At 56.6% G+C, this 10,663-nt stretch overlaps 1 protein-coding gene across 1 annotated transcript in view; it reads right to left on the bottom strand.

Moving 5' to 3' along the window:
- The window catches only part of DYNC1H1 (dynein cytoplasmic 1 heavy chain 1), a 72,410-nt gene that overhangs the window by 1,590 nt on the left and 60,157 nt on the right, over positions 1-10,663 (bottom strand). The window contains exons 55-74 of the mRNA XM_007455658.1: positions 10,450-10,651; positions 10,191-10,318; positions 7,886-8,039; positions 7,094-7,240; positions 6,847-6,997; positions 6,440-6,693; positions 6,229-6,363; positions 6,020-6,114; positions 5,671-5,845; positions 5,443-5,518; positions 4,579-4,739; positions 4,338-4,449; positions 4,175-4,235; positions 3,956-4,079; positions 3,715-3,828; positions 3,113-3,283; positions 2,804-3,021; positions 2,612-2,715; positions 885-1,096; positions 323-476 (exon numbers count right to left, since the gene is read on the bottom strand). Coding sequence (XP_007455720.1) covers positions 323-476; positions 885-1,096; positions 2,612-2,715; positions 2,804-3,021; positions 3,113-3,283; positions 3,715-3,828; positions 3,956-4,079; positions 4,175-4,235; positions 4,338-4,449; positions 4,579-4,739; positions 5,443-5,518; positions 5,671-5,845; positions 6,020-6,114; positions 6,229-6,363; positions 6,440-6,693; positions 6,847-6,997; positions 7,094-7,240; positions 7,886-8,039; positions 10,191-10,318; positions 10,450-10,651 — 2,948 coding nt within the window. The remainder of the gene's footprint in view (positions 1-322; positions 477-884; positions 1,097-2,611; positions 2,716-2,803; positions 3,022-3,112; positions 3,284-3,714; positions 3,829-3,955; positions 4,080-4,174; positions 4,236-4,337; positions 4,450-4,578; positions 4,740-5,442; positions 5,519-5,670; positions 5,846-6,019; positions 6,115-6,228; positions 6,364-6,439; positions 6,694-6,846; positions 6,998-7,093; positions 7,241-7,885; positions 8,040-10,190; positions 10,319-10,449; positions 10,652-10,663) is intronic.

Below are 10,663 nucleotides of genomic sequence, written 5' to 3' on the forward strand. Positions count from 1 at the left end.
CCCCCCCCCCGCCACGGGCGGCTCGGCGGTACTGCCAACGGAGGCTCTCAGAGCCGATGGAAACCCCGGGGGACCCTGTGCCTTTGGACTCCAGCACCCTGCCCTAGTCCTCCCTAAAGACTGCAGAAGTGAGTAAAGATTCTGTTCAGTGCTCAATGAACCAGCATAAAAGGGAAACAAATTCTCGGGCGTTTCTAAGTCCGCTCCCAGGTGCGGGCATTGAGCTGCCCTGAGGGAAGTCTGGGCGGGGCCCGGCCGGGACCTGCCGCCACTCTGAGGGGCTCCCGGGAGCACCTGCACCCCAGCGGCACCGCGGGCGCACCTTTCACCAGCTCGTTGATGAGTGTGCGCAGGTAGTTGGTCTGCTTCTTCTTGCCCTCGCACACCTGCACGACGTCAGCAAGATCCTGGCGGACGTCCTGGAGTAACTTGGCACCCATCTTCACCTCTCTCTCAAAGAATCTGAACAGAGGATCCTAAAGGTGTTGGGAAAGAAGGCCAGAGTGAAGGAGGGGAGGGAGTTTGGGAAGAGGTCTTTTCTCCAGCAGAAAACACAACCAGAAGTAACAGCCTCAGGGAGCCCCGGTTTCATAGCTCGACCCTGCACTAGACCTCGCATGAAGCTGTGGGCCTGCCTGACCGATGGCAGCTCTGGGCAATTCTGTAAAGAAGGGGAACGGCTGCCGCCGCTTCCTTGGGAGTCATTTACCTTCTCGTGGAAGACGTACCACCTTCATCCTAGGGTGTTCCCTCCAGCCCGGCCCAGGCGCGCGTGCGCTCCGAGACAACACTGAGCTCGGCTTGACCCTCCCGGTCCCACTTGCTAGGACCCCCACCCACCCCCCCGCAAGCCCAAGGACTCGGCGGGGGGAAGGGCCAGCCACCTTGATGTTCTCCACTGTGCGTTTGAGGTGGCTCAGTGTCTGAGGAATGAGGTGCAGCCAGTTGGATGCGGTGGTGTGCAGCGTCCGCATCCAGGCGGGGCGCCCGTCGGACGTGGAATCCGGCCTTGTCTTCTTCTCTGTCTCTGCGTAGGCCAGGTCGTCCTCGTCCTCTAGCATCTGCATCTTCAGCATTTTACTGATCATGTCCACACCTGGGCCGCAGGGAGAGAGTGCACAGCAGGAGAGCAGAGGGAAAGGGACTTGAAGGTAAAGGCCGCACGATGCGTTTGTTTACACAGGTATAACTGTGTGCCCTGCAAGGTACCACGCGGGTACCTGTCCTAAAGCACGGAGGACGGCCTGACCAGAAAGGTAAGGTGGCAACGACAGAAGAAACAGCACCACCAGGTCAAGTCCCGACTGCTGGGGCTGCTCCAGTGGCCGAGTGCAAACCCCAGAGGCCTCTCCTAGGCTTGCGCATCCACTGTCATCAGTGGGTGGGCTCTGGGGTGTGCCGGCGCCAGGCGGGGAGGCCACCTGGGCTGCTAACGCGTGACCACTTTTGGCTCGGACTGCGCGGAGCCGTGTGGCGGCCTCCTGCGGGCTCTGGACTCTGCCTCTGCCTGTGGGTCCCTGACCCGAGTGGGACGCTCCAAGTCCAGTTCCTGAGCGGCACTCTCACCTGGAGGCTGGGCTGGAGGACAGGGCTGGGCTTCCCCAAGCCAGGCCCCTATGGCTCATACCTCACGGCCTCCACGTGGGGCACACCACCTGGGGCACCGTCAGCTCTGGCGTGACATGGGGCTCAGAAAACACTCACTACAGTGTTGAGGGGGACCCAGCGCCAGTCCCAGCAGGCAGCATGGGTATTAACTCGCTAAGTGATCTCAGTACACACTGCTGTATGAGACAGGGCCCAGTGCCCCCACCCCCGCCCTGCCGGGACCTGCCCAGCACCCAGGCCTCAAGCCCTCCTCTGCTTCCCTGCTGGCCAGCCCGGCCTCCCATTTGGTCACCTGGGGGGCCTGCCACCCCCCACCTCCCCCAGTGAGAGGCACGTGTTCGAGGTCGGCGTCAGTCAGAAAGCAGGCCCCATGGCTAGGGGTTCTTCTCATTACAGAGCTGAATCGCGGGCCTGAGGTGAACTGTTGGGGTCTGTCCTATCAACCAGGGTGTGAGTTTGGGCAAATCACCCATCTTCTGGGCCTGTTTCCCATAAAGAGAAACCTGGCTCAGATGCGCAGTTCTCAAACCTGAGTGTCTCAGTGACTGGGGGGCTTATCAAAACAGTCGCCGGGCCCCAGCAAGCCCAGTTCTGATTCCCTGGCGTGGGGCCCGAGGACCTGCATGTCTAAATTTGCAGGGGAGGCTGAAGCTGTTGGTCTGGGGACCACACTTTGAGAACCACTGGGTTAGATGATTTCTTGAATAGTCTTGAAGTTCCAAAAAAAGTATATTCCAAAAAGAGACTAAAAGATTTAAAACGTCACTTAATACCAAGAGTTTAAAAATACTGAACAGGAGAAAAAAATGAAATTACTTCTGAATCTAAGACAAAAATCCTAAATGCAATTTCCCGACTCCATGTACGCAGCTATCGAGCCTTTTCCCCAGGACGGAGCCCGTGCCGCAGGAAAGACACCAGCGGGAGCAGATGGTTTTCCCCGCCCCCTGGAGTGGAGGGAGGGGGGGTGCGGTCTGGGGAAGCAGGACAGCTGGGTACCCACCCTGCGTGGTGAGCAGGACCTTCTCAGCGTTGTTGGGCAGGCCCAGCCAGGAGGGGGTCTGCGTGTCTGGGAGCAGCTCCACCCACTGCACGAACTCCTCTCGCCTGGAAAGGCAGCACGCTGTTAGTGCTGTTACACGCGGGCCGGAAGCGCGCGGTGCCTCCCCTGTGGGTCCTGGGGGCGGGCGCGTACCTGATGCCGTCTGGCATTTGGATGTCTTTGTGCCCGTCGACCTTGCAGGCCAGCTTAAATTCACTGTCGAAACTCCTGGTGGTGAAGAGACGCTCCAGGAAAGTGTTGAGCAGGCGCTGGTCAAACTCATTGTCCACCCGGCCGCCGTAGATGGACTGGGCCATCAAGGTCTTGAGCGCCGCCCAGGGGATCTTGTCTGGAGAGATGTTCTGCCTTCCCTGGGGGGTGGGGCAGGCTGGTCACGCCCACGGCAGGCGGCCACCTGTACGCGAGTCCCCCCGGCCCCGTCACGGCACAGCCCACGCTTGCCTTGGCCGTGTCGTCCAGCCACGTGTCCACCGTGTCGCAGGCCGACCGCAGGTCAGACTCCCCAAACTCATACTTCTTCGACCACCCCAGGGGCGCGTATCGTAGGCGTTCTTGGATGACGGCGTGGAACCAGGCCAGCAGGAAGTACAGGCGAGCGCGCTCGTTGGGAGACTAGGTGGGGAAGTGAGCAAGGAGAGAGTCACCGGGGCGCAGCCCCCGTGCTGTCTAAGAAAACAGTGCAGCTCCTGTCGGAATCAGTCTTAAACAGAGCTTTCCACGTACTAACGTTGGAACCACTGTGATCTTAGCAATTAACACGAATATTGTTGTTAGGAGAGAACTATGCCAATTTTCCTATTAATAAAGGTGTACTCCCAACTACGCTACGTAACCAGAAAACTACATAGAAGAGAACAAGATTCTAAAAATGGTAGAAAAGGTGGATTAAGGCACAAAAGGGAACAGCGCTTAAGAAACACAGAACCGATGCACCGCTCCTGCCACAACGCTCCCCTGCCCGCGAGCCGGGCCCCGGTCTCCCCTCGGCTCCCGGACGTCGGCGCGGCCGCTGCACCCAGCTCGACTCCGGGCCCCGTGCTCACCTTGCATATCCGAGACACGGGGATGCTGCTGAAAGTCCTCAGCATGTTGGCCTTCACGCCCGGCGGCGGCTCGAACACGAAGATGCGGCCCGCTCGGAGCAGGTTCACGGGCACCTGAGCAAGACACGGCACCCGTGACCACGGCTTCCACGTGTGTTTCATCTCACACCGACGTGCACACGGACACAGAGGTGCCAGACCAGCGCCTCGCGCACCGCCGCGCACCCTCCGCGCCACCCACCTTGGGGTTGATCTCCATGGTGAGGAAGAGCCTGAAGCAGGCGTGCGGCTGCAGGGAGTGCAGCTTCTTCTCCAGCTGCATCAGCCAGCCCGGAGCCAGGTGCACGTTCTTCAGCATCACCCACCTGCAGGGCAGGGAGAAGGCCGCAGCCACACCTCACCTCTCCGGCCTGAGTTCTTGGGCACTCGGGTCTTGTAAAGCAAAACCAAACAAGCCTACCTGCCCGACTTCACGGCTGTATTTATTGCCTTATCTGCTTGGTTAAAGCCTTCTGCCGAGCCTGGTACCAGAAAGCTTAGTGTCAGCACGCGGACTTGGACTTCAACGCCCATCCACGTTGAAGTCCGGGGTGCCCCCCGTGGAACTGACCAAGCACCCTTACCAATGGCAATGGACGTGATCTGTGTGTTCTGCTCAGCTGCGAGGTCCTCCACGTGCCCGCTGGCATCGTAACCGGGCACAGAGCACATTAGGACAGGGGTGTTCGGCTTCACCTGCAGATCAGGAAGTCGGAACTGGGTGAGAGCGCATCCCACCCGACAGCACACCTGTCGAGGGAGGAGGGCCCTGCGGAGGGGCTCGTGAGAACGGGCCGGCTCAGAGTCCGCGGGGCCATAGCGTACCTCCGTGTCCACGATGTGGGTCAGGTCGAGCGGCTGCTCCATGATGGACATGAAGGAATCCCCGAGGTTTGTGGAGACAAACATGTGAGCCATGGCCAGCAGGCGGTCGGGGCGGAAGGCCTGAATCAAGAGCAGCCGGTGGATGGCTTGCCCGATGGGAGCTGAAACGAGGCCGTGAGAAGGGCTGGGGGCTGGCGACAGCAGAGACTTTGAGACGTTCTCCCGCCCGGACTGCTCTTGCCACCAGCTCTCGCTCTGCACACACTCAGTGTCCGAGACTCAGCTCAAACACCCCAGACACCACGACACCTGCTCTGTCCTCTCTGCCTGAGAACTGCCACCACCTCCACGCTGTCACTGAGCCCTCTGGGAAGAGCTGTGACAAGACCTACGCCTGGGTCTGTGCGTGATGAGCGGTTACTGATTCTAAATGGCTAACTACGTCGTACCCATTTGTGGAGAACCCTGAAGATTCTCAGGAACGGCTAAGATCACAGACACCCTACAGCCCACGACTGAGCTGCAGCCACACTGGACATCACCCCTTTCTTCCTCCCCATCATGGGGCCTGTCTGGTCCAGAGCCTCGCATAACATGCTCGAAACCAGCCAGTTTCCCCCCGATGTTGGGCAAGGGCCTTCTGATCTATTTCTCTTTTGGTCTTTAAGCATGAGTTGCAACAGGAATTGGTAGTTTTTCGCTTTCTTATGCCTAAGCCGTCTCCTAAGTTTTCACACCGAAATACTTATCTCAGGAATCAATGGCTTTTTATCTTTGGGGAGCGTCCCTGCATTCGAGCAGCAAAGCCCAATTTTACACTCTGGTCCAGAATGAAAACAATGGGGGAGGCCTCGTGGGGCTTACTTGCAGGGCTTTCCTCGCTCCAGAGGTATGGCACCGTCTGCTCTGGGGAGCTGCTGTCCAGCCAGATGCCAAATTGCTGTGGGGACAACAGTGGAAGTGAGGTTGGGACCAACGTGTCAGATGTTTGACGTGAGAAAACACCACATAACGTTCTGGGTATTACACGACATGCGCGACTCCCAGGGAGTAAGGCCAGCTTCCCCCCGGGAGTGTTCACAAGACACTTACCTCGTCTGCCTGAACCTTCGCAATCAGATCCCTAAACGCGGGCAGGCAGCTCAGACGCACCGCTGCCTCGGCCTGCTCCACCATCAGACCCTGGATCTTGGGTGTCGAGCCAGCGTTCAGGACGATCTCCTTCCCCCTCAGGAAGTGCTGGAACTCGGCATCGTAGGTGGGCTCCCTGGGAAGGGGGCAACAGTCAGCTGGGGTCTCTCAGATTCACGTCTACTGTCACTAAAAGAGCAATAATGGCTTTAAGAAGAAAAAAAAGCTCATCCCATCAGAAAACACTAGCAGGCAGGCTGCAAAATGACGACGTTCTCCGGTGGAAAGCGAGGCGGGGCAGCCGACTCACCCGACGGCGCCCTTCAGTTTGATCCTCGCCAGCAGCATGGCGAAGGTGATGTGGTCCTGGTGCAGCATGCCTCGAGCTACCCGGTTAAACGCCACCTGGAGCCAAATGCAGGAAGCACTGCCGACCCTGAAGAACTACTCCCGAGCCCCCCACTACACACATGCGCGCACACGCGCATGCACCCTGGGACAGCCGGGCGTGCGCCGTACCTGGAAGAGGTCCTTGGTGATGATGGAGAGGCGCTGCGTGTGGTCGGTGACGCCCTTCAGGTTCGGGTTCTCGTACAGGACGTTGTGGTAGATGTCCAGGAAGAACTGCAGGGAGTACTGGTACAGGAAGTGTATCTGGAAGTGGCGGAGGCGGCTGTTAGCGCCTGTGCACGCGGGGCGGGAGCCCCCGGCCAGGCGCGGCCCCGCTCACCTGCTTCAGTGACTCCATGGTGAAGTAGATGCTGCTGCAGGCGGTGGACAGCGGCAGGTACTGCTGGGACACAGTCTCCACCTCCTGCATCACAATGTCCGTCTCCTCGACTTTCCTCGTCACCTCGGCGGCCTCTTTCTTGAGGTTCTCCAGGGTCGTTATGATCGTGTCATCATCCAAAATGCGCCCTTTCACCTCATTCAGAGCTTGTAGCAGAGACTTTTCTAGCTGACGTAAGCGCAGCTGAAATTCCCCTTAAATGATGAGAACATCCAGAGTTCACTAAAGAACTTACGTTCTTTCCAAGGGGTGCTCTGTGATGCGTCCGACACAAGCCTGGCGCACCCTCGTCCTGTGAAAGTTCAGGCCCCCGACCTGCGCCGAGAACTATGGATCCAGAGACATACCTTGGAGTTTAAGAAGGTCGGAACGTTTTTCATCCACGTCAGGTCTTTCTGCCTTGAGAACTTCATTGAGACACTGGCTCTGCAAACTGCTACGGGTGACGGTGAAGTTGACGAAGGTAACCCGGGAACAGAGATCAGGTGGGAACTCGACCTGCCAAAAGGGGCGACAGACCAGGCAGCTTTGCTACACATCCGTGGCCTCACCTAACGCTGCCCCGTCTTCACGGAGGAGGGCCCCTTCCCTTACCGTGGGATCCCGGGTGGACAGGAAGATGACGAAGGATGGCGACAGGTCTATGTCCTGGTCACCGAGGGTGATCAGCACTCTCCCCCCTGTTCGCCGGACTTCACGGTTCAAAACTGGATTCAGAACTGGATCATAGCTCTCCACGTCCTACGTGTGTATATATGAGGTGTCATTGACAGGGAGAGTTTTTCAGTGTTTATTTTCACCCATACAACTGACTTCCTACTCCAGATAAATACACCTCCCCAGAAGCCACCCAGCTATTTAGACCTGCGCTGCCCAATACATGGCCATTAGGCACATGTGGCTACTTAAACAAAATTAAAAGTTCAGTTCCTTGTCACGCTGGCCCGTGAAGTGCTCAACAGTGGGGCCGCCATGCAGTTCAGCACAGGCTAAAGAACGTTTCCGTCACTGTCCCGGTGGACGGTGACGATCTAGACCAACTAGAATTTTAAGTGCAAACACTGCTTCTGTTGGATTTTTTATAGATCTCAGAGCTTTAGCTTTGCCTTTAAAAAATTTTTTTGGCCACGCCGCTCGGCTTGTGAGATCTTAGTTCCCTGACCAGATGTTGAACCCGGACCCTCGGCAGTGAAAGTGCAGAGTCCTAACCAGTGGACCATCGGGTAATCCCCTAACCTTGCTTTCGTATCAGATGACGTCTTGCAAAGTTCAAAAAGTAGCACATATTATGTGATTCACATCAATTGCATTTGCAAAAAGCTAAATGCAGCCCTAAGGGCCTTCCCTCTGGGAAGCAGGGTCTGCAGAGCTGAGATGCACACGAACCTGGACCAGAAGGGGGTTGCCGAACCTCAGCGCACTCTCGAGGTTCTTCCTGAAGGCATCGTCCAGGAAGCTGGTCCGTGTGATCTTGCGGTCCTTATACTCATTCATGATGAACTCTGTGGCCTGTCCTGAGGGGTCGATGATCAGCGGATACCTGAGGACGGGCCCCAGAGAAGTAGGTTAGAGGTCCATAGGAAGCACAAGGACGTGGCAGGCAGAGCCCGACAAGATGACGGGAAGGCTGTCCCACACTCAGCTGTGGGTTCCAGGTTTATCAGCAGAGACCACCGTGACCTAAGGCTTAATACTAAAATCATCTTTTTGAAGAACTTCTATGATGGGAAGGTAACTAATCCACAGGCTCTGCTAAGAAGGGCTGTAGTTAAAGCTTCTTTTCTTTCTGGGACACACAGATGCTTCTCTAAGAAGTCCGAGCATACTGCACTAGGATGACTGTTCTCTGTAGAATTTACCGCTACCCCTGTCAGGGCCAACTCCTGGAGGGCAGGTATCAACACTACTGCTGCTGCAGCCGCGCGAGCTGATGGCTGGGAAGAGTTTACGCTGCCCAGGATCCTCTTCCCTCAATGCTCACGACAACCCTACAAGATAGGTGTTATCCTCACGTCCATTTCACAAAGGAGGAAAAAGGGGCACAGGAAGGCAAACAGCGTTTGTCCAGGGTCACACAGTCGCTTAACAAAAACATGTTAAAAACATAATACACACACGTGATTGCACAAAATTCAGAAGCTACGAAAGGGCAAGTGGTGAGAACCGCCCCTCCCCCTCCTCCCTGGTCACCGGTTTCTGGTCCATGTACACAAAGGAGGTTTATGTGTTTACAGACACACGTGTGTCCCCGGGGGAGCACACCACCCCACACTGTGGCCTGCCGGGAGCACTCTTCACACGCGGGCTCTGGAGGAAGGACCAGGTCTGCAAGGGCCCCCGGCCTCCCACTGGGGGGACGCACGGTGACCTGTTCACTGGCCCCAGCGAGGGGCGTCAGAGGCATTTCCGGGCCTCTGGTAGGACACACTCTGTCCTGTGAATGTTCTGAGATGCATCATTCTTCACGAGTGCTGGGGCTTTGGGAGACCCGGAAGCATGCATTTCCGTGTAAGACAAATGCAGCCCCCCACACAGACCCTTCATAGATGCCACAACGGATGGACATTCCCGCCAGTGGCCCCTGGTGAGACCCCGTGCCACTTGTGAGACCTGAGGGTTGGTTCCTCTTTGTGCCCTGGGGACAGTGGCATACAGCAAGGGCTCAAAGGTTCCAAGATGTGCAGATATGGTTAAACAGGACTCTGGGAATCAGTTTTTTGAAAGAGAAAGAAAACCCAGGGTGGCTGGGTTTGGGAGCTGCCACAGAGGAGGGGGTCAGTCCTTGAACTGCACTGTGAGCCCCCCTCGGCTGCAGGCCCGTTTCCTCCTCTTACTCTGGCCCCCTCCTTAAACCAAAATCAGGGAGCCGCTTCCCTTAACTCTCTCTCTAGCTAAACACTTCCAACTCTTGTAATATTTTAAGATACAGTCTGTTTTTTGTTTTTGTTTTTTGGCCGCACTGCATGGCTTGGGGGAATCTTAGTTCCCCAACCAGGGATCGAACCCACACCCTTAGCAGTGAAAGCATCGAGTCCCAACCACTGGACCGCCGGGGAATTCCCGAGAGGGTCTGTTTTGATTTTCGCCCAATACACAGCCATGCCCATCAATTTCAAAAGGTTACATGAGGCTTGCCTGGTGGCGCAGTGGTTAAGAATCCGCCTGCCAATGCAGGGGACACGGGTTCGAGCCCTGGTCCGGGAAGATCCCACATGCCGTGGAGCAACTAAGCCCGTGCGCCACAACTACTAAGCCTGCGCTCTAAAGCCCATGTGCCACAACTACTGAGCCAGCATGCCACAACTACTGAGGCCCATGCGCCTAGAGCCCGTGCTTCGCAACAAGAGAAGCCACTGCAATGAGAAGCCCACGCGCCGCAACCAAGAGTAGCCCCCGCTCACCGCAACTAGAGAAAGCCCGCGGGGAGCAACGAAGACCCCATGCAGCCAAAAATAAATAAATAAATAAATTTTAAAAAAAGGTTACATGAGAACCACTCATTGTACAGAGTTTGGACAGTCACAACGTAAGAAAAAGGGAACCGTGCACAGCCCACCATCAGAGGTGAGCACGCGGACCCTCCCAATGTCCTATTCACCTCTTCTAAAGGTGTGTCTTGAAAATAAATGAAAAGGGGAGCACTGCACACAAAGACTTCTAACCCGCGCCCTTGCTGCGCACAAGCATGTACCTATTGAAGCGTTTCAGCATGATGGCGTTCTCTGTGCACAGGTCGTCTGCAGGTAGGGAGCTGGCCTGCCAGCGGAGACGCTCGTCAGCGTTGGACAGATACTCTGTCCTCGCGATATCTGTGCGGAACTGAGAGGGACAGCAGTTACAGATCCTTTTCTTCAGGATGCAGACAGGCACGGCTTCCCAGTGGAGATGGTGACAGCTTACTGACCCTCATTTTGGCTCCCACCTTTTTGAAATTCCCTGCGGACGGTTACCTGGATGTTGGCTTGCTGTAAGTGATGGGACCAGGTGGTAAACAAGTTCTGGCGCATCTGCTGGTCAAAGTAACCCGCATAAGCAATAAACGCAGCTGACAGGAGACAGTCCCCGGCGATGGTGGACATCTGGTTCTTGAAAGTTTCGCTTGTTTTTTCCCATCGTTCCCGTTCAGCAGACAAGCTCTTCAGAAGAGCGGGGCTCCGGTTTACC

Source organism: Lipotes vexillifer, unplaced genomic scaffold (genome assembly GCF_000442215.2).
Source record: "Lipotes vexillifer unplaced genomic scaffold, Lipotes_vexillifer_v1.1 scaffold584, whole genome shotgun sequence".
NCBI classification, from domain to species: Eukaryota; Metazoa; Chordata; class Mammalia; order Artiodactyla; family Lipotidae; genus Lipotes; species Lipotes vexillifer.